Consider the following 23736-nt stretch of genomic DNA (forward strand, 5'->3'; position numbering starts at 1 on the left):
ACTAAACACACAGAGTAAAATCCACAACACACAAATGGTTTAAAAGATGGATGTACATTTAAAGCCATTTTCACTCTGCTGTCGGAGAAATTTACCCCAAGGCAAACAGTGACCTCAATTTACTAGTTGAGCTAGCAACGCTGATAGCCCAGAGCATAATTTCAGGCCTCCAGCTTCTCAACATCCAGAAATGCTTTTAGCTTTAGTAAACTAGCTCACAAAGGTAGCTATTAAAGTAGCAAATATACAAAGTCAAGAGAACAAGCAAAGGGATATAAACTTAAAATTATTTCCTAAACTGAATGCAACCCCACAAACTGATAGGTGCAAAGTTCACTCAATACATTCCACATTTTAAAACATCTTCCTTATTAAAAACAAAGCATTGAAAAAAATATGAAAACCCAAATATGTTAGTACTGTTGAAACTGGTTATTCTAACACTAAAGCCAAATGCTATTTTCAAATGTAATTTCAAGTTTTAAGATACCCGTCAAGACTACTAAAAAAGGGTATAAGGAGGTCCTTATCACCAAGTCCTTAGCCTGGTTCCATGGACACGCTTCAATGGGCCCTTAACCTACAGGCAAAACTGTACTGTGTCTGAATACCTGTATATGGTTCTATGCTGAGAGCTTCACATTCTCAGCAGGACTAGAGGTATAACTGGTAATATTAATATTCTCATCAAAAACTGATGACAAAGAAAGCTATTTACTATCTTCTGTCATCAATTTTTAGTTTAACTACATTACATTCTGCCAGATTTAAAAATAAACGTTTCATAGGAAGTCCTTAACCTTATCAAAACTCTGAGCATATCAGATATAAAGCTATACTATCCACATCATGTCTACCTTTTCATTTAAAACACAAAATTTTTAGATTATACACTTACTGGTGTGTCAAGGAAGACTTCTTTAGGTTTGATCAGTGTTTGTAAATTTGACAAGAAATAAGTTTTTGGTATTTTAATTCTATCCAACACACCACCTAAAGATATACTAATTTTACGGACTTCCCTGGCAGTCCAGTGGTTAAGACTCTGTGCTTCCAATGCAGGGGGCTCGGGTTCAATCCCTGGTCAGGGAACTAAGATCCCACGTGCCATACGGTGTGGCCTAAATAAATGAATAAAGTTTCTTATAAAAAAACAAATATATATATATACTAATTTTATTTCTTCTCTTAATTGTTATGGGGAGTTATATTGAAAGATGAATTCTGAGCACATTATTTTGGGACTTTAACTCTGAATTTCTAATCAAGGATGAAATGATGCTCATCTTTACACAACCTATGGGGGAAAAAAGGACAGACTTAATATATAATTATTGTGAGATTATAAGAAAGACTTATAACCTACTTTAATTCAATAAGTTTTATCAAGTTCCAGCCATTATGCTCCAACCCAGTCATGGATAAGTGTTACCATAATGAGATACAGTAATACCCTCTGCTCTCTGGGAACTTGAGCATCTTATGTTTGAGATACAGGAACTACACAAAGGGAAAATGAAAACAACTGTAAAAGAACTGGGGGTGGGGACAGTGGAGAAGCAACTAGTCATAGCTTGGTATAGTCTACAAATAAAATTACTGAAGTAATTTCTTTTTAAGGAAGCTTCATTGTCAGATTAGAGTTTAAAGGGCAAATTTTTAAACTGAGCTTTATAGGAAATATTAAGAAACAAAGTATTTTTCATACACAAACAGAAAATCCTTATCTGTTCATTAAAACAGGTTTCTTAAGGGTCTGCATGGCCAGATTTTGTGAACCTGGTTCAATTAACCATATTTAATTAAAGGTAACAAAAGCTAAATTGCTAACTCCATAAATCGATTGCATTTTTGAGTGCTTCTAGACAAAGTTCTAGGGGTTTCCCAAATAACCCTCAATAGAACCCTTCATTATGTCTCTTTTCAAAAGGTAATAAGGATTAGCAAACTTTAGTTTCTTTAGATACTATGTTTAAAATTAATTGTCATAGTTAGGTTTAAAATAATTTTTAAACACCAACGAAACTATTAAAAGCAGTTTTCTCCTAATATATAAGATAGCAAAGCTATTCATTTTCCAGTTTCAGAAAAACCAAGCCATAATCACACAACTGACATTTGAGACATTTAAAATAGAGTTCACTGAAATAAGTACTAAGGAATTAAGTTTATCATTTCATAAACCACCTACACCAAAAATAAAAGTACCTCAAAATAAATACAAATAACCTTAAAATTCTAGGAAAATTTGGAATGACACAAATACTGTATAGTTTGAATTTGTGCAAAAGCCTGCTTCCACCTGTCAGGAAGTAAATAGAGTTGAAAGTAAACTAGAACCCTTCCACTTTTATTATTGCCTTTGGTCAATAAAGTAAAATTCAAACACAAACAAGACTATACACTTTATAATCAATTGTTTTTAAGAATGGTATTAGAAAACAGACAATTTGGAAGTCTTTCGAAATACCACACACAAAACACAAATCCAAAACCCACAAAAGGTGTTCGTAAGTGAGTATTTTCTCAACAATCAACTTTTTGTAAATTAATCTTTTATGTAATTCACCTCGTCCAACTAGGCCTTTGGGCCCAGAAATAGTTTGCAATACGTCTTGTTTCTTTAAGCTAAAATACCGTCTTACAAGGGTCTGGAGTAAAATAAATGAAAGGAATCTAACTAGAAAAGAGCAGTGCACGCTCTGTAATAAAAGCATACGGAATAAGGCCTTTCATTCCAGGAGACAGGCCATGACTATCCCGGGATGGTACCTGTAGTACAGTACTCTCCTTAAGAGAAGAGAATTTACCATTAAAACGACGAATGGTACACTAAGAAGAAACATTATTAATTAATTTTTTAATAGGTATAAAGGTTCCAGTCATCACTATCAGCTCATTTTCAGCTATTTAAGGTCAGAGAGAAAGGTTTAATACAACCCACACACCCCCAAGAGACGGGAAAACCACCAACCACCTCGCAGGGAGTTTAATGAAAATTAGCAGGTAAGAGGCCTAGGCAGCACGCTGAAAATCAAAGAGGGCGGCCGGAGGGTCGAAGGGTTCGGACTACAGAGGAGAGCCTCGTCCTCGGACCCCACCTCCCCTCACCTTCCCGGCAGGGCGAAGGAGGCGAAGGTTCATTAGTGCCTACGTTAATTGACACCTGTAATGAGGAAACTTTCCGAGAGCGGAGACCGCTCAGGCCCGGCCTGGCCGGAGCTCCGCGACGGCCCCCTCTCGGGCGCCCAGGTAACCGGGCCGGACTGGGCCCGAGGCGCCGCAGCGGCCGCGCCACCGCGCACCTTCCCGGAGCGCTAGGCCCGCAAGCCGCCCGGCTCGGCCGTCGCCTCCCGCAGGCCACGGCAGCTCGGGGAAGCCGGAGAGCGGCGCGGGGACCCCAAACTGTGCACCCCGACAGGCCGCCGCCGCGGCTACTTACTTTCATTTAACACCTCCACCAGGTCTGCGCAGTTCTCGCACATCGTTCGGCCGCCGCCCCCCCCCTCCCCCGCTTCGGATCGCACTGACTGATCCCGACCGGCGGGGGGGAGGGGAGAGAGGCGGAGGAGGGGGCCGGCCGGCCGGGCGGGGAGGCGACTAGGGCGGGCGGCGGCGGGGACGGGGCGGGGAGCAGGAGAATGGGGGAGGGGGCCGGCGGTCCCCGGAGCGGGCGGGGGAGAGGAGGGGGGCGAGGGGAGGTGCGCAGGCCGGAGGGGCGCTGAGGCGCCGGCGGCTGGGAAGGGGGGGAAGGACGGGGGGAGGGGAGAGGGAGGGAGGGGGCGGGTGGGGAGAGAAGCAGCAGAGTCACTTCACCGACCAGACGCCGCGGCCACCGCCGACGCCGCCGCCATTTTAATAGAGCGTTCGGGCTGCGCTCGGCTCTTTCCGTCCGGGCGAAGGAGCCGACGAGAAGCGCCTCGCGCTCTCATTCCTCCGCCTCCCTCCCTCTCTTCGCCTCCCGCCCTCCCACCTCCCCCGCCGCACACACGCCGCACGCCCCACACCCCGCCGCGGCCAGCTCGCCGCCCTCCCTTTCCTCTTCCGTCGAGTCTCCCCGCCCTCGGTCCACCCCCTCCGCGCGCTCGCCCACCCCGCCCAGCCCGGATCTCTGTCAGCGGCCGGAAGGGAAGCGCGAAGCCAGCGCGGCCGCGGGGGGAGGCCGGGTGACTCGAAGAAGATGGCGGAGCAAAGAGCTGGTCGCGGTTGCGCGGCGTCGCCCACCGCGGCTACTCCGCGAGCCCGGAGGACCAGCGAGCGCCGGGTCGCGAGCGCCGCCCTTTCCCCCGCCCCTGCGCTTCGCCATTTTAACTCCGGGTCCCCGAGGGAGACTTGGTAGTAATTTGTCCCGTCCCCCTCCCCCGCGCTCAGGCCTTTGGGGTGCGGGAGGCTAGAGTTCAGGGGAGCTGGCCGGTGCGACGCCGCAGCCCAGGTGGGGGCTCGCGGCGCTCTCCCCGCGGGGTTTTGTGAGAATGGAACAGCCTGGGGCCGGCTTAACCTGCAGGCGTGTTTTCCGCCAGCCTCTAGTGTGTATGGCTCATCCGTCCTCAAGCAGCAAGACACCTTGATGTGACTAGAAATGGCGGAGTGAAGAGTGTTCGCATCGCATCTCCTCCTTTTTACGCAAGACGGCCCCCTTCGAAGTGCCCTTAAGAGTCTTCACCTGAAATAGCGTAATATGCTTCCCCGCGAAGAGCAAATTATACGGGAATTTAGACGGGGAGCGGAGAATGAAGAACAGGTGGAGGAAAGAGGACACTCAGCTGAAGTTTGATGTCGTGCTAACAGCTAGCTAGCTTGGGGAGAATTTTCCTCAAGTGCATTGAACCCTTCCTCACTGATTTCTATATCCACTACGTCTATTTAGAGATATGACTGAAAAGTCCAAAAGTAGTGTACATGGTATCTAAGATCTGTAGCCAGAGCAGCTATGGAGGCCTTGTAGGAATTCTTACACAGGTTTTGTCGAGGTTAGGTCACACCATCCCTCCACTCCAGGACCACCTTCCGGGTATTCTTTGCCTTCCTGCCACTTGAATTTGATGCTATAAAGTGTCTGCTAAACCTGTTTTAAGTTGTTCCATGGAAGCAGGTGATTCTTAGGAGCTGTAGCTGTTGTGCCATCATCTTCTCTTCTACCTATCTCTCCCACAAAACTTGGATTTCTGCGGACTTTGTATCCTGTAGCAGCCATTGTCCATCTAGCGTCATTCCCACCCACCCCTCTTCTTTTCCCGCAGGGAAACTTGCCAAACCCGAGTTTGTTTTTCAGGTGGACCTGAGACTGGGGAAACTTGGTCTCCGAAAGGAAAGCCCCAAGGACTATTTGTGTTTGGTCTAAAACATCATGTTATGAACTCTGCTCAATACTCTGTAATAACCTATACAGGAAAAGAATTTTAAAAAGAATAGATACATGTATGTGTATAATTGAATCACTCTGCTGTACACCTGAAACTAACATTGTTAATCAATTATACTCCAGTATAAAATAAAATTTTTTTTAATATATGTTATGGTTTCTCTAGGGTTGGCTATATTGTTTGAGTTCTTGCCAATGAAATGTAAGCAGAAATCTGCTGAGTGGGTCTTTTTATTCCTAATAAAAAAGGACAAATTCAGCAGACACGCCCCTTAATCCTTTCTTCTTTCTGCCCAAAACAGGTGTTGATACTCAAAGTAATACAGCATCCAGTTTGTGATTTTTTTTTTTAAACGATGAAACCACAGCAGGGTAAAAGCCAACCATAAAGCTGATAATAATGTGTAGGACCCTGATGCATCCTTGAGCAGCTCTCCACCCCTAGACTGTTTATGCAAGAAAAATCCCTTTTTCCTTAAGCCACTCTTAGATTTCCATTGCTTGTAGCCAAACACATTTCTAACTGATACAGACATTCTTTTAATAAGTATTTGTAAGTATATGTCAACTATGTTTTTAAGACCAGAAAGAACCCATAACAGTTCTTGAAAATGAGGACTACCATAAATGTGGAGTACTAGGAGGTAGGGAAGAAACACTGACCTTTGAAGAAATATTTTCTTAACAAGCGCTTGCCTCCTAATTTTTTTTACTTTAAAAAATTACATGAAATGGTGCTTAGTTTAAAATGCTTTGAGAATCTAGAGAATTATTGTCATAAATGATCACGGCTCTTCAGTCATCGCTTGAGGGCTCAACTAACTTTTTCTGTGATGAGCCAGATAGTAAATATTTTAGGCGTTGCAGTCCAAGTCCCTCATTACAACTACTCAACTCTGTTAGCACAAAAGCAGCCATAGATGATACATAACGTAATAAGTATGGATGTGTTCCAATAAATTTTTTAATATATAGACATTGAAATAAGATTCATATTTTCATGTGTTACAAAATCTTTTTTTTTTTTTTTTTTTGGCTGTATTGTGTCTTCGTTGCTGTGCGCAGGCTTTCTCTAGTTGCAGCAAGTGGGGGCTACCCTTCGTTGTGGTGTGTGGGCTTCTCACTGCAGTGGCTTCTCTTTGTTGTAGAGCATGGGCTCTAGGTGCAAGGGCTTAGTTGCTCCGCGGCATGTGGGATCTTCCCAGACCAGGATTCGAACCCGTATCCCCTGTAGTACTCCCAAAATACTATTTTTCTTTTTCTTTTTTCCAAACAATTTAAAAATGTAAAAACCATTCTTAGCCCACAGGCCATACAAAAATGTGAAACTGGCCAGATTTGGCCTATGGGCTCTAGTTTACCATCCCTTTATCCACTTCAACTGCTTAAGAGGTAAAAGCATAGAAGCCAATAAAGGGACTTCCCTGGTGGTCCAGTGGTCAAGACTCCATGCTTCCAATGTAGGGGGCCTGGGTTTGATCCCTGGTCAGGGAAGTAGATCCTGCACGTCACAACTAAAGATCCCATAAGCGGCAACGTAGATCCCACATGCTGCAACTAAGACCTGGCACAGCCAAATAAATAAATAAATATTTAAAATAAAAATAGATTCTTTAAAAAAAAAAAAAGAAGAAGCCAATAAAACAAGGTTGCCTGCCTCCTTACTGTAGAATCTTCACTCTTCTGTGCTGATGCGGTATATGTATCAACAGAGACCTTTGAATGTACTTACAAGGTGTGCATTCCAAAAGAATAAAGCTGAATCTCTGGTAAAAAATATCCCCTAAATTCCTCGTGTAAATCTGGATTTTCAAACCAGTAATCAGCAATGATCATATACCCTCTACAGCTAGGGAAAGGTGACAGTTTTCAATATGTTGTATTCATGTCACCATCTAGTGGTAGAATTATGCTTTCAGTAAAATTATACAGTCTACTTTGAAATTTCTAATTCTGGAGTTTGTAGTACATTTGTGGTATATTCCTAGGTACTTGCGTGAAAACCAGTGTATATAAACAACTTTGGAAAATTAATATTGCCATGGAAATTATTTGCTCTTCTTAGCATTCTGATTGCAGCTAATTGAACATAGGATTTTTGTCTCTGGAGTTTGGGGTTAAAGCCTAGTGTACTATTAGAAGCCAGAGTTACTGCAGAATTTACTCTTCTCCCTCACACCTAGGCTCGTCATTGTTTTGTGAAACTTAAGGTCATTATTAGAAGGCAGGTATGCTGTTTTATTCTCTCCATAACACCACATTCATGCTTTGTACATAAACTCAGCAAATTACTGTTTGGTTCTTAAATTGCTATAATAAATTGGATTATATCACTTCCCTGCCTAAATCCCTTCAGCATTTTCTGTTACATTTAGAATACACTCTACTTGGGCCTTCCCCAACCTCTCCTGTTTTTAACATCACTGTTGTTACATTCCAGCCACACTTGTGTGCTTTCTAACAAAAGCTTTTCCTGCTCTGGGTCTTGGTGAATGTTGTTTCTTCCTAGCACATGCTCTCTAATTTTGAAATGGCTAACTTCCTACCCTCCAAGTTTCAACTTAAACATCATCTCAAAAAATAACTCCCAGGACTTCCCTGATGGTGCAGTGGTTGAGACTCTGACCTCCCAATGCAGGGGGCCTGGGTTCAATCCCTGGTCAGAGAACTAGATCCCACATGCATGCTGCAACTAAGAGCATGCCACAACTAAGAGCCAGTGCAACCAAATAAATTTAAAAAAATAAATATTCAAAAAAAGATTTATAAAAAAGAAGTGACTTGCCTTAAAAAAAAACAATCTCCCCTTCCTTCTAATATTTTATCACAGCACTCTGTTTATTTCCACTGTATGTCTTTCTATAATTATTTATTTCTATGTTTATTTGTATCAGGGATGCAGTGGACTGCAAGTAAAAAATTTTTCAGTAAGAATGGCTTAAACAGGGACTTCCCTGGTGGCTCAGTGGTTAAGAATCCACCTGCCAATGCAGGGGACACAGGTTCGATCCCTGGTCCAGGAAGATTCCACATACCAGAGAGCAACTAAGCCCATGCGCCACAACTACTGAGCCTGCACTCCAGAGCCCAAGAGCCACAACTACTGAAGCCCACGTGCCTAGAGCCTGTGCTCTGCAACAAGAGAATCCACAGCAATGAGAAGCACGTGCACCGCAATGAAGAGTAGCCCCAGCTCACCCCAACTAGAGGAAGCCTGCGCACAGCAATGAAAACCCAACACAGCCAAAAATAAATTAATTAAATTAATTTTTTTGAAAATGGCTTAAACAAATAGGGCTTAATTTTGTCTTGTAACAGACAGACAGTAAACAGTCCAGGGCTGGTACAATGGCTCAAGGATATGAACCCAAGCTATTTGATTCTTTCTAGCCTCCACATATTGGCTTGTCATCTAGTTGTAAGATAGCCACCATAGCACCAACTTTACATGACAGCACCAACTGTCTGTTTCAAAGACAGGAAGAAGAAGGAAAGGTGGTGATGGCCTGTCTTGGGTTGGATTCCCCCCAAAGCAGGCCCTGAGACAAGGACACAAATGGAGATAGTTTATTTTGGTGTCGTCCCAAGAATCAAGGGTAGGATAGTGGAAAAGTGAGATAGGAAATTGGGGGGAGGTGCCAATCAGTAAAGGATTAATTAATCAGTAAATGACCTTTACTCCTGAGGGTAACTGGAGCCTGATCCCACTGGGAAACTACAAACCAGTATAAAACATGTTCCTTAAAATTCTCCTACCTGAGGGACAAAGAAGCTGAGTATTTATATCTTCTCCCTTTAGTCATTGATTGAGTGTTGCTACAGGGGAGGGGTGTAGGCAGCAAAACAGGCTTCGCTATGTTCAGGTAGCCAGAGAAAAGCCTCAGACATAGAAATGCAGGTGCTAGCAGTTGGAAGTTTGGCCACTGTGGATGAAGTGATAAGAACTAGGGAACATGAGCAGATCACTGACAGTATCTTATAAATCCCCACTTCCCTCTTCTGTCTGCCTTGAATACAGAGACGATATGTGGAGAAGCAGCAGCGATTTTGTTTTGGGGTTTTTCTTTTAATAAATTTATTTACTTATTTATTTTTGGCTGCATTGGGTCTTCGTTGTTGCACGTGGGCTTTCTCTAGTTGCAGCGAGCAGGGGCTACTCTTTGTTTCAGTGCGCGGGCTTCTCATTGCGGTGGCTTCTCTTGCTGCAGAGCACGGGCTCTAGGCACGTGGGTTTCAGTAGTTGTGGCACGTGAGCTCAGTAGTTGTGGCACGTGGGCTCAGTAGTTGTGGCACATGGGCTCAGTAGTTGTGGCTCACAGGCTCTAGAGTGCAGGCTCAGTAGTTGTGGTGCACGGGCTTAGTTGCTCTGCGGCATGTGGAATCTTCCCGGACCAGGGCTCGAACCCGTGTCCCCTGCACTGGCAGGTGGATTCTTAACCACTGCGCCACCAGGGAATTCCCACTTATTTTGAAACAATAAGTCTATAGGCACAAACCAAACGCCAAGGCATTGAAGATGACAGAATAGAAAGAGAAAAGGTCTGGGTTCCTGGTGGCATTGTTGAGCAGCTGAATCAGTGCTAGCAACTGCCTACTTGTTGCTATATAAGATGTTTGGTTATGTAACAAAAAATAAAACCCTAAAGCCACTACTGGAGTTTTTGTAGCGCAATGCAGTCATTAAAAATTGTGTGGTTGGACTTCCCTGGTGGCTCAGTGGTTAAGAATCCACCTGCCAATGCAGGGGACACGGGTTTGAGCCCTGGTCTGGGAAGATCCCACATGCCGCCGAGCAACTAAGCCTGTGCACCACAACTACTGAAGCCCATGCACCTAGAGCCCATGCTCCGCAACAAGAGAAGCCACCACAATGAGAAGCCCACGCACCACAACGAAGAGTAGCCCCCACTCGCCACACCTAGAGAAAGCCTGCACACAGCAACAAAGACCCAACGCAGCCAAAAAACAGAAAAAACAAAAAAAAAATGTGTGGTAGGCAGAATAATGTTCCCCACCCCCAAAGATGTCCATGTCCTATTCCTCAGAATGTGGTACCTTACATGGCAAAAGGGACTTTGCAGATAAGGATCTTAAGATGGGGAGATTATTTTAAATTACTCATGTGGGCTCAATTAATTACATGGGGCTTTAAAATTAGAGAATCTTCCCCAGCTTTGTTTAGAGGGAGCTGCGACTACACAAGAATGTCGGAGAGGTGCAAACATGCTTGGCTTTGAAGATGGAGGAAGGGGGTGATGTGCCAAAAAAGGTGGGGCCTCCAGAAGCTGAAAAGGACAAGGTGACAGATTCTCTCCTTTAGTCTCCAGAAAGGAACACAGCCCTGCTGACACCTCGATTTAGCCCAATGAGACCCATGTGGGACCTCTGATTTACAGAACTATAAAATAATGTTTGTTTTATTACCAGAAATTTTGTGGTAATTTGTTACAGTAGAAATAGAAAATTGATATAAGCTGCATGCTGATCTAGGGAAAAGCACATGCAAAACCTCTGAGACACAAAATTCCATGGCTATTTCTAGGAACAGAAATAAAGCCAGTATGACTAGAACATGGTTAAGGGAGAAGGCCTGTGCCAGGCAGCAGAGCTCCGCAAATCATGCTAAGATTTTGGCCTCGATCCCAAAAGCAATGGAAAGCTTTTAAGTGTGGAAGCAACACAATCAGATTGTATTTTAAAATACTCTGACTAATCTGTAGAGAATAGAATGGAGATAGGGACAACTGAGGGTCATTAGCATTAATCCAGAGAGATGATGATAGCTTGGACTAGGGTAACAGGAAATAAATGGAGGAGAGAAACACAAGACTGGTTGCTGGGTTTGGGGAGAGAAGATGGTATTAGAGCTGTCTCCAAATTTGTGATTTGCACAAGTGGGTAAATGGTGGTGCTGTGCCATTCACCAAGATAGGGATCATTTAAAGGAGGGCCAGAGGAAAATGTAGTCAATAGTGACAGGTACTATTTTAGAAGTGCTCAGCTTGAGGTACCTGAGAGGTAACCAAAAGGAGTTGTTAATTAGGCAGTTGTTTGAATCTAAAGCACAGAAGAAAGTTCTGGACTGGAAATGTTAATATGAAAACAATCCTTAGTGTGCTAGCTCTTTGCCTTATGGGGAAAAGATAACTGCTAAATGTTTAGCATTACAAGTTCCAGGAATGAAGAAGGAGGAAAGAACCAATTCCCTCAGCTGTCCTCTTATCAGGAAAGCAAAGACCTTCCAGAAATCCTAACTTTACATTTGGTCTCATTACCCCAAACTCTGTCACATGGCCTCCTTTAAGCCTCAAAGAAAGCTTGGAAATCCAGTATTTCACTTTACAGCCTCTATGGTGGAAGAAGAAAAAGCTAGCTGGCAGTGACTATTGAGTTTATTTACAGTATCTGCTGCAAATGGTAAATGAAGCCATGAGATCGTACAGGGAGAGGGAATACAGTGAAGAGAAAAGGACCAAAGAGAGAGCCTTGAAGAACTCTTAACATCTAAAATTTGGGTAGAGGAAGAGAGGATGCCCCCGAAGAGTTTAAAGAATATGGTGGCAGAAGGACGAGGGGTTTTGGTACCATTTAAGTCAAGGGAATAGAACTCAAAAAGGATGAAAATTATACTCGTTGAGTGCTGAGAAGTCAACTAAAATAAGATCTATCCAATATTCATTAGATTTAGTGCATGGAGGTCATGGGAGGAGGAATTCTGGATACAGAAGCCTCATTACAGTAGACAGAAGACCCTTTTTGTTTTGGTTTTGGTTTTTTGGTTTTGTTTTTTGTTTTGTTTTGTTTCATTTGGCCACGCCACGTGGCATGCGGGATCTTAGTTCCCTCCCCGAGCAGGGATAGTACCCGTGCCCTCTGCAGTGGAGTCCCAGCCACTGGACCTCCAGGGAAGTCCCCAACAGAAGACCGTTCATAATAGAAGCTTTTAAAATAGAAAACTCTTTTAAAATAGAAAACTATTTTAAGACTTTGGACTGTAAAGAGAAGGTGGGGTAACTAGATGAGGAAGAAGACTAATATATATAAATGCTAATAGAAACATGAAAATAATAGGTAACTTTCCTTGTATACGCTATGTAAGACACTGTTTTCAGCACTCCTTTAATTCTCACAACCACCTTGTGTGGAATGTTCCATTGTTCTCCCTATTTCCTAAAAGAAAACAATAAGGCACAGGGAGGTTAAGTAACTTGTCCCAGAGACAGACGGTGATGATACTAGGACAGAAAAGTCAGAGTGGTTGCTATAAGTTTTCTAAGACGATGAGAGGAGACGGAATCAATATTATTGCACAGAGGGAAAGATTGACATTTGATAATAGGAAAGAAGGAAAGGATGGGTACCCACGTGTGTCTGTCTGATGATCAGGAGTTGAGGGAGTTCCCATGAGATGACTTTTGGGCTTTTCCTGAAATAAAAGGCAAAATCATTTGTTTATTTCTGGAATTTTACACTTAACATTTTTGGACCAGAGTTGAATTCAGGTAACTGAAACTGCAGAAAGCGAAACTGTGGTTAAGGGGAGACTACTGTGTATGTTTGCATGTATCAAATTTTGGTATTGGACTTTGCAGACTATTAAGAATATATGTAAAAACCAGAGTTTTCATGGTCAAACTCTTCCTGTGTATTTAGTGAAACAGAAGTATATATTGCTAAATTCTGATTGACCCAGTAACTAGCAGATAGTTTTATTTTTTTGTTAATGGGAGTAGGAAATAAAGCATTTAACAAGATGAAATAAGACAAGAATTGACTATAATTTGAACAAAGATGTTACATGATTTGACAAATAAGTTGTAATTGCCTTCTTGATTTATTTCTACTTTACCTGAAAGAAATTCTATAAGATACTTTAACCTTGATTTTATTTATTGTATCCAATAATCCCCCCCCAAATTAAAAGGAAACACCATCACCAGTAAATATACTGCTTCTGCTATTCAAATGTGATTTTCCTTCCAGCAAATGGTATGTCTTAGAAATAAGTAATTGAATAGCTGAAAAAAAATTACTTACCTTTAAATATGGGATGGGGAGAAGCCATTTTTATGTGTTTGAGGCTTTCTTTGCTTACAAGGTCACTATCTTAAGAGCTATTCGTTCTTTGACAGTTGTTGGGAATGAAAGACACAAATCACTCTGACCAGCCCAATCGACATACAGGCATACCTCAGTTCTATTGTGCCTCACAGAAACTGCCTTTTTTACGAATTGAAGGTTTGTGGCAACCCTGCATCAAGCAAGTCTATCGGCACCATTTTCCAATGCCAATTGCTCACTTCATGTCTCTCACACTTTGGTAATTCTAGCAATATTCCAGACTTTTTCGCTAGTATTATTATATTTGTTATGCCGATCTGTGATCAATGATCTTTGATGTTACTATTTTAATTGTTTTGGGGTGACACAAACTGCACCCACATAAGATGGCAGACTTAATTGTTGAAATGACAAAGGATTTAGAGTATTGAGAATACTAGAATATTATGTAAACTTAGTTGATAAAACAGTAGCCAGGTTTGAGAGGACTGACTCCAGTTTTTTTTGTTTTTGTTTTGTCTTTTTTGCGGTATGCGGGCCTCTCACTGTTGTAGCCTCTCCCGCTGCGGAGCACAGGCTCCGGACGCGCAGGCTCAGCGGCCATGGCTCACGGGCCCAGCCGCTCCGCGGCATGTGGGATCCTCGTGGACCGGGGCACGAACCCGTGTCCCCTGCATCGGCAGGCGGACTCCCAACCACTGTGCCACCAGGGAAGCTCCTGACTCCAGTTCTGAAAGAAGTTCTACTGTGGGGAAAATGCTGTCATACAGCATTGCATGCTACAGAGAAATCATTCATGAAATGAAAAATCCATCCACGTGGCAAACTTCACTGGTGTCTTATATTAAGAAATTGCCACAGGCACCCCAACCTGGAGTAACCACCAGCCTGACAGAGCAATCAGCATCCATCAACATCAAGGCAAGACTCACCAGAAAAAAGATTACCACTCGGGCTTCCCTGGTGACGCAGTTTTATTAATTTATTTTATTAAGAACTCCAGGTAATTCTGATGCAGATGGTTCTTGTCTTACCCTATCTATTTGAAACACTATAGTCAGGTTTAATCCCATTTATTCATCATACTCCTGCCTATCTTTGAAAGCAGGAAGTCTGGTTTCTATTGTGACTGACTTTTCTTTGGCCCAGAATATCCAGAGCTCTTTTACCTCTTCCTCATGTAATATGGTTTCAGGTCTGTACATGATTCTGATTAAGAAAGTAAGCCTTGTCTAGAGAATAGAAATGTTTTCATAAAATATCGTATCTAGAAATATAGTCTGACAGCACAGAGTAGCATAAAATTATGATCTCTTTTGTTCTAGACCACATAGTCCAATTAATTTAGCGACAATATTTGGTGGCTCTAAACTACAGTTAATTAAAATATTTAGGTCTTTTTCACATTTCCTGCTGCCAAATCTCTCCCTATATTTGTGCAATTTTTTTTAACTTACTTGCAATATTTTGCAATTATTTATTATTGTAACCTTTTTTCTCTTTGTAAAAGTAATATTACTCATTGTAAAAGCTACAGAAAATATGAAGAAACTAAATATTGACCATTATCTAATACCCAATCAGAGGCACTGTCAACATCTTAATACATTGCTTTTCATTCTTTAAATAGGCATGTAAATCTTTTTTATCAAAATGGGACTAAAATGTTTAAATGAGATAAGTATTTTTTTATTAACATGTATAGATACATAATGCTTTTATTGTCCTTAGTATAGCATTTCATTGTATAGATTCACCATAATTTCATTAAACTGGACCCAGCGGACGAACATTTAAATTGTCTCCAAGTTTCTCGTCTTACGCAACACCACAATAAACACCCTAATACATACATCTCTGTGTACTGTTTCTTTTATTTTCTTAGAATAAATTCTCACAAATGGAGTTATTGCGTATGACCATCTTCAAATAGACCCTTTGTGTCCTGGATGTTTGTTTTCTATTTCCTTTATTGGCTTCTTTTCATCTCTGAACACTGGAGTGCCCAGGTCTCGACCTCTTCTCATTTACTTTCTAGGAGATCACACCCAGCCCCATGTTTTTTTTTTCTTATTATTATTTTTAATTAATTAATTTATATTTATTTATTTATGGCTGAGTTGGGTCTTCGGCTGCCCACAGGCTTTCTCTAGTTGTGGCGAGCAGGGGCTACTCTTCGTTGTGGCGCGTGGGCTTCTCATTGCAGTGACTTCTCTTGTTGCTGATCACCGGCTCTAGGCATGCGAGCTTCAGTAGTTGTGGCTCGCGGGCTCTAGAGCGCAGGCTCAGTAGCTGTGGCTCACCGGCTTAGTTGCTCCACGGCATGTGGGATCTTCCCAGACTAGGGCTTGAACCCGTGTCCCCTGCATTGGCAGGCGGATTCTTAACCCCTGCACCACCAGGAAAGTCCCAATAAAGACTCTAAAAATTGTCCACTTCAAGAAAAATCTTTTAAAAATTTTTTTAAAAATAAAAAGACTGGGAAAAAAATGGGTTAGCAATGGGTTAACAGTTAACATTTATTGGAGGGATTACAGGTAATATTTTCTTTTTGCTTATCTGGATTTGGCACATTTTCTACAGTGAAAGATATCCTACTATTACAATTTTAAAACAATAGAAGTTCTTGTTAATACACAAGTACACTAATAAAGAACATAGCTCTATCTGGGTTCAAGCTGGAATCCTTGTCTCTCATCACCTCTAATCAAGATGGCCTTCAGAGAGCAAGAGCTGTGGCCTCACTTCCATCACCTGAATCTCACCAAATTTTTTGGACATTTCCAACCAATAACCAAACATGTAAGAGTGATGGGCATTTTGAGAGTAAATTTTTGCAGTGTTGTCCTTGTAATATGTCAAAGGAAGATAACTTCTAATACTTATTAGAAATTCCTTAAAAAAGATTTAAAAAGAAAGAAAACTCCCTCTACTATATTCCAAAACAAAATTTTACAGCAAATATATTTTATTAATCTTCTTTGTGTTAATATTGTGAAAATCAGGTGCATACTGTAGGAATTCCATACAGCTCCATCTGTATGATTTGAGGCAAGTTATTCAATTTGTGTCAGTTTCCTTATCTGTAAAACGGGAATAATAATAGAATCCATCTCTTTCAGGAGTTGTGAGAATTAAGTGAGATAATACATGTAAAAAACTTAGCATGATAATTAGCATATTGTAAGTGCTCAACAAATGGCAGCTATTATGTTAGAAAATATACATATAATGAATGTGTGTAAATATAAATCATGGTTATATAGGAGATTTCACTGGATAGCATATTTTTTTTTTACCACCTGGATAGCATTTTGATATGGAACTTCCTCTGCATTTAGGTCAATGGGATACTGCTAAGATCCCATAGGTGTGTGGAAAGAATGGTGCTTCAGATACCATCTAGGCCAGGATTTTTCATACTTTTTTAAAAATTGCAACCCATAGTAAAGTTACATCAAGACCTAGAACCAGGATGACCATACAATTTATTTTCCTAAACCAGGACATTTTTAGACTTAAAGGGAGCACTACTGAAAATCACTCTGGGTTAACAGGCATAAACTGGGACTTTCCTAGACAAACCAGGACATGTGCTTACCCTCCCATACATCACACACAGACACACACAGACACACACAAACAAACATGTACAGATTTTCCTCTACTTATGATGGGGTTACATCCCAATAAACCCACTGTAAGTTGAAAATATCATAAGTCAAATATGCATTTAATATACCTAACCTAGTGAACATCATAGCTTAGCTTAGCTCAGCCTACATTAAATGTGCTCAGAACACTTACATTAGCCTACAGTTGGGCGAATTCATCTTAACACAAAGCCTATTTTTTTTTCTTTTTTCTTTTGGTTTTTTTTTTTTTGGCTGCACCACACAGCTTGTGGGATCTTAGTTCCCCAACCAGGGATTGAACCCGTGCCCTCAGCAGTGAAAGCATGGAGTCCTAACCACTGGACCGCCAGGGAATTCCCCACAAAGCCTATTTTATAATAAAGTGTTGAATAGCTCATGTAATTTATTTATTTATTTATTTTTTATTTTATTTTTTTTTGCGGTATGTGGGCCTCTCACTGTTGTGGCCTCTCCGGTTGCGGAGCACAGGCTCCAGACGCACAGGCTCAATGGCCATGGCCCACGGGCCCAGCCGCTCCGCGGCCTGCAGGACCCTCCCGGACCGGGGCACGAACCCGTGTCCCCTGCATCGGCAGGCGGACTCTCAACCACTGCGCCACCAGGGAGGCCCTCATGTAATTTATTGAATGCTGTGCTGAAAGTGAAAAACAGAATGGTTGTGTGGGTACAGGATGGTTGTAAATGTATTGATTGTTTACCCTCATGCTCATGTGGCTGACTGGGAGCTGTGGTTCGCTGCTGCTGCCCAGAACCATGAAAGAGAATCATAGCATATATCACTAACCTGAGAAAAGATCAAAATTTAAAATTCAGAGTCTGGTTGCTACTGAATACATATCATTTTCACACCACCACGAAGTTGAAAAATTGTAAATGGAGCCAATCGTAATTTGGGGGTCATCTGTATATAATCTATAAATGTATAAATGTATAAATCCTTACTACATGCAATTCAGCTGATATTTCTATTTTATTTTAAAAATTAGTCATTCATGGGAATAAAGACACAGACCTACTAGAGCATGGACTTGAGGATATGGGGAGGGGGAAGGGTAAGCTGTGACAAAGTGAGAGAGTGGCATGGACATATATACACTACCAAACGTAAAATAGATAGCTAGTGGGAAGTACACGCATAGCAAAGGGAGATCAGCTAGGTGGTTTGTGACCACCTAGAGGGGTGGGATAGGGAGGGTGGGAGGGAGGGAGACGCAAGAGGGAAGAGATATGGGGACATGTGTATATGTATAACTGATTCACTTTTTTATAAAGCGGAAACTAACACACCATTGTAAAGCAATTATACTCCAATAAAGATGTTAAAAAAATTAGAAAAATAAAAAAAATTAGTCATTAAAATGACACCAAAAGCGCAAACAACAAAAGAAAAATCAGCAAGTAGGATTACAAACTTAAAAGCTTCTACTCAGCAAGAGAAACAATCAACAAAAGAAAAGGCAACCTACAGAATGTGAGAAAATTTTTGGAAACCATATATTGGATAAGGGATTAATATCCAAAATATATAAAGAACTCATTCAACTCAATAACAAAAACATCCAATTTAAAAAATGGGCAGAGGAACTGAGCAGACATTCTTCCAAAGAAGACATCCAAACAGCCAACAGATAAACGAAGAGATGCTCAACATCACAAATCACCAGGGAAATGCAAATCAAAACCGCAATGAGGTAACACGTCACACCTCTTAGAACAGCTATCGCAAGAAGATAAGTGAGGGACTTTCCTGGTGGCACAGTGGTTAAGAATCCGCCTGCCAATGCAGGGGACACGGGTTTGAGCCCTGGTCTGGGAAGATTCCCACATGCCGTGGAGCAACTAAGCCCACGCGCCACAACTACTGAGCCTGTGCTCTAGAGCCCGCGAGCCACAACTGCTGAGCCCATGTGCACAATTACTGAAGCCCACGCACCTAGAGCCTGCACTCTGCCACAAGAAAAGCCACTGCAATGAGAAGCCCGCGCACCACAATGAAGAGTAGCCCCCGCTCGCTGCAACTAGAGGAAAGCCCACGCGCAGCAACAAAGACCCAATGCAACCAAATAAATAAATAAATAAATTTATATATATAAAAAAGAAGATAAGCGATAGCAAGTGTTGGTGAGGATGTGGAGAAAAAGGAACTTTGTACACTATTGGTGGGGACGTAAATCGGTCCACCCACTATGGAAAACAGATGGGATTCCTCAAAAAATTAAAAATAGATCTACCTATGATACTTCTGGGTATATACCCAAAGAAAATGAAAATAAGATGTCAAGGAGATATATGCACTCCCATATTTATCACAGCATTATTCATATACATGTATACACACACACACACATATACACAATGCTATATTATGGAGCCATGACTAAGAAGGAAATCATGCCATTTACAGCAACATGGACGGACCTTGAGGACATTATGCTACGTGAGATAAGTCAGAGAAAGACAGATACCATATGGTACTGCTTATATGTGTAATCTAAAAAAATCAACCTCATAAAAACAGAGATGGTGGTTATCAGGGCCTGGGAGGTTGAGGAACAGGAGAGATTTGTTTAAGGGTACAAACTTGCAACTAGTAGTAAATAAGTCCTGGAGATCTAATGCACAGTATAGTGAACAAAGACAATGATATTGTATTATAATCATCTTGCTAAAAGACCAGATCTTAATTATTCCAACCACAGAAAATTGTGTGATATGATAAAGGTACTAACTATCACTAGAATGGCAATCATATTAAAATATACAAATGTAACAAATCAACATGGTGTACACCTTAAATTAACACTGTTATATGTCATGTAATAAAAAAATAAAAATTAGTCATTTAAAAAGATACTAAATTAGGGCTTCCCTGGTGGCGCAGTGGTTGAGAGTCCGCCTGCCGATGCAGGGGACATGGGTTCGTGCCCCGGTCCGGGAGGATCCCACATGCCGCGGAGCGGCTGGACCCGTGAGCCATGGCCGCTGAGCCTGCGCGTGCGGAGCCTGTGCTCCGCAGCGAGAGAGGCCACAACAGTGAGAGGCGCGCGTACTGCAAAAAAACAAACAAACAAACAAAAACTAAATTGATTTAACCTTCTAATGGGTTACAAACCAGTGTTTTGAAAAACACTAACAAAACAACACCCTAACTTTCCAGGTAATTAAACTGCCATTTTCCCTGTTTTTCAAAAAATTTTGTAAAACATTGTGATAGACAATAACACAAACACCCATCTATCAACTATTCTGCTCTATTAAATCCTTTATCCATATTTGCTTTATTTTTCTTAAAGAAATAAAACGTCAACCTCCCTATTCCCAGTAGCCCTTTCATAACCCCCCCCAAGTAATCATAATCTTTTATCTAAATTCGGCATTTTTCTACACCTACATGTCTTTATTAATACATAGGACTACATGAACTAAAACATATAACACAACAATTTGGCATATTTTTCAAACTTTAAGTAGATGGTATACTATTTTGCAAATAGGGATTTTCACTCATTTTTGAAATTTATCTTAATACATTCATTATAACTATGCATGGTATCCCAATGTATGACTATATCACAGTTTGCACATTCTCCTGTTGGACATTTAGTTTAATTCCAGTTTTTGGTGTTAGAAACAATGGTGCAATAACCATTCTTGTATATCTCCTTGGATATGTGTGCAAAAGAATCTCAGAAATATATACCTAGAATGAGAATTGCTGGATTGAGGATATATACCTCTTTAACTTTTCTAGATATTGCTAAACTGCTCTCCACAGTGGATGTGCTAATTTATACTCTCAGCAGCAGGCATGAGATTTCCTGTTTCTTCACATCCTCACTAAACTTGGTCTTATCAGACCTTTTTAATCTTTGTGTGAAATGCTGTCTCATTGTTTTAAGTTGTACTTTCAAGATTACTACTGAGATTGAGCAATAAATCATCCTTAAATTCAGACAGAATTCTCCCTCTTGACATCAAAGCATTATTTTAACATCGTATTTGTATTCCTGTTTGATGCTTACACATCCCTGTCCTCCTCCACGGGACTGCATTGTGCCTTCCTAACAATGGTAGAAAGAACACATGGAGCCAGGAGGCCTGGATTTGCATCCTAGCTGCTCCGTCATTCCTTAATTCTGTCACCAGGGGCAAGTGAAAACTTGACCTGCCCGGATTCCTTCATCTGGCATCCAACAAGTTTCTTGAGAGGATTAAATGTTACAGCAGCTTATTACAACGTATCCCTAACAGCCCCTATCTTTGTACATAGTAGGATTGCTAATGTGGGAGAGAAGAGCCACTCTCTGCCTCTAACTGTTCACTTAGCAGACACATCACATCACTCTACGCTTTGGGGCCATTCACTCTTGCTGTTTTCTCTGCTTCTTTTGCCCTTCCTGCCTTCTCCACGGAGCTGACTCCTTGGTTCTTTAAGGCTACTCAAAACAGTGTCCCTTGTCTTTCCCAACATGCCCAGTCAATTCTGGGTTAGGTACCCCTCTTTCATACCCTATCACAACTTGTGCACACTCCTTTTGTAGCACTCAGTACTTTAAATTTTTTTTCTGTATCTCTGGTGGAAGGTAGGGCCCTAGATATTTTATTCACCATTGCAACCGCAATATCTAACAGGACCTAGCACATGATAAGCAGACTTAGTATTTGTAGAACTGAAAAACATTCACTTGCCAAGCATTTACCTGAACTTTACCTCCAGGGGCTCATAATGTTGCTATGGTGGTCTGGCTACAACCACAAGACCACCAACCCACTTTTGGGTTGTAGAGAATGACAGCAACTTGCAGTCCATTAGAGAAGTTTAGAAGAAACAGCACATTGTGAATTCACTTTTGATGTGTGCATTCTATTTGATATTCAACTGATTAGAAAGACCCTTACCAAACTGAAATAATAGCAAAGAAGCATATGAAAGATGAAAATGCACTATTTGAAAAAAATTTATCTTTGCAACCAAGTCAACTGGAAAACGCTAAATGAAAGAAAAGTAATCTGTATTCTTTATCAGACTTACCTTCTGTCCTCGAAAATTCTCAAAACATTCCGGCCAACAAAACACTTTTTTAAAAAAAGAAACAGGAATTCTCATAAATTGCTTGTGAAGGAAAAAAAAGAAAAAAAAGCGATATTTATGAAAGTCAGGAATGATATTCAAAATTAATAAATTTAATTAAAACATATTCCTTTTTACTCCCTAAATAAACTAAAACTACATATATTATAGACACTACCAAGTTAGGGCACAATCATGAAATTGTTCTTATAACTACCAAGTCTTTGGTTGATTTTTAGAAATTGTTGGTGTTATCTTTTATTTGATACAACTGTCACTTAGCTAACTAAATGCAGCCCTGCAGTGATTTAACAGAGGGAATCGTCAGACTCTTCCAATGACTTCCCCATTAAACTGAGAGTCAGTAGATGTATTCAAAAAGTTGAGAATTTATATCTCAGCTTCTGCTGAACTACACTAAAAATTACTTTGAAAAATTTGACTTTTATAATACTGAAATTTGTGTATGTTTAATATCTCTACTAACAACTAAATCATATATTTATTTATTGGAATCCCATAGTTAATTACCTAGCTTAATAATATTAATTTTTATTCAGCTTCAATCCACAGAACATCATAATTATAATCTGGCCAAGATTTAGGATTCAATGTTGAAAGAACTTGAAAGTTCATTGTATTTTTTAATTTCAGTTTAATGATCAAACAATAAACACATATTCATATATTTTCTTTGATAATTTAATTATTCTTTTAGAATCTAATCTTCATTTTGCCTTTTGCTTTTTTTAAATTTTATTTATTTATTTTTTGGCTGCATTGGGTTTTTGTTGCTGCACACAGGCTTTCTCTAGTTGTGGCGAGCTACACTTCGCTGGGGGTGCATGTGCTTCTTTCTCATTGTGGTGGCTTCTCTTGTGGAGCACAGGCTCTCGGCACATGGGCTTCAACAGTTGTGGCATGTGGGCTCAGTAGTTGTGGCTCGCGGGCTCAAGAACACAGGCTCAGTAGTTGTGATGCACAGGCTTAGTTGCTCTGCAGCATGTGGGATCTTCCCAGACCAGGGCTCGAACCCATGACCCCTGCATTGGCAGGCGGATTCTTAACCATTGTGCCACCAGGGAAGTCCCCTTCATTTTGTTTTGTTTTATATTATATTTCATATTTCTTCATTTCTATATCTGTCACTTGTCTTTCATAGTTTCCTTACTTTAGTTTTATATATTTAATCATTTTAGTCAATTATGAATTAATCATCTTCAATAACTGAAACTGGCTTCTTGTAAAGCCAAAAAATAAATGACATCTGTTAGAATACTGTTTATTAAAACCGAATCTTTAAAGAAAATTTTACTTTCCAAAGGCTTACTCAAGTTTCATAATTCCTTTTTTTGTTTTTTTGGCTGCACCGCCCGGCTTGTGGGATTTTAGTTCCTGGACCAGGGATTGAACCAGGGCCCTCAGCAGTGAGAACTTGGAGTCCTAACCACTGGACCACCAGGGAATTCCCCGTAACTTCTGTAAAACTAAATATATGAGGCTTGATTCAATTTCTAACTGCTTTTTCAGCTCTTGCATCACAGGCTGCCCATGGAAATCCAAATATTCTTCCAATTTTTATTATT

General features: G+C 40.9%; 1 protein-coding gene across 3 annotated transcripts in view; it reads right to left on the minus strand.

The window, feature by feature from the left end:
- The window catches only part of USP34 (ubiquitin specific peptidase 34), a 231836-nt gene extending 228267 nt beyond the window's left edge, over nt 1-3569 (minus strand). For all 3 annotated transcript variants that reach the window (XM_082672022.1, XM_082672023.1, XM_082672021.1), the window contains exon 1: nt 3443-3569. In XM_082672022.1, the coding sequence (XP_082528148.1) occupies nt 3443-3485 (43 nt within the window). In that variant the 5' untranslated portion in view covers nt 3486-3569. The remainder of the gene's footprint in view (nt 1-3442) is intronic.
- Nucleotides 3570-23736: the final 20167 nt, after the last annotated feature.

This window comes from Grampus griseus (genome assembly GCF_964374135.1).
Source record: "Grampus griseus genome assembly, chromosome: 15".
Classification (NCBI taxonomy): domain Eukaryota; kingdom Metazoa; phylum Chordata; class Mammalia; order Artiodactyla; family Delphinidae; genus Grampus; species Grampus griseus.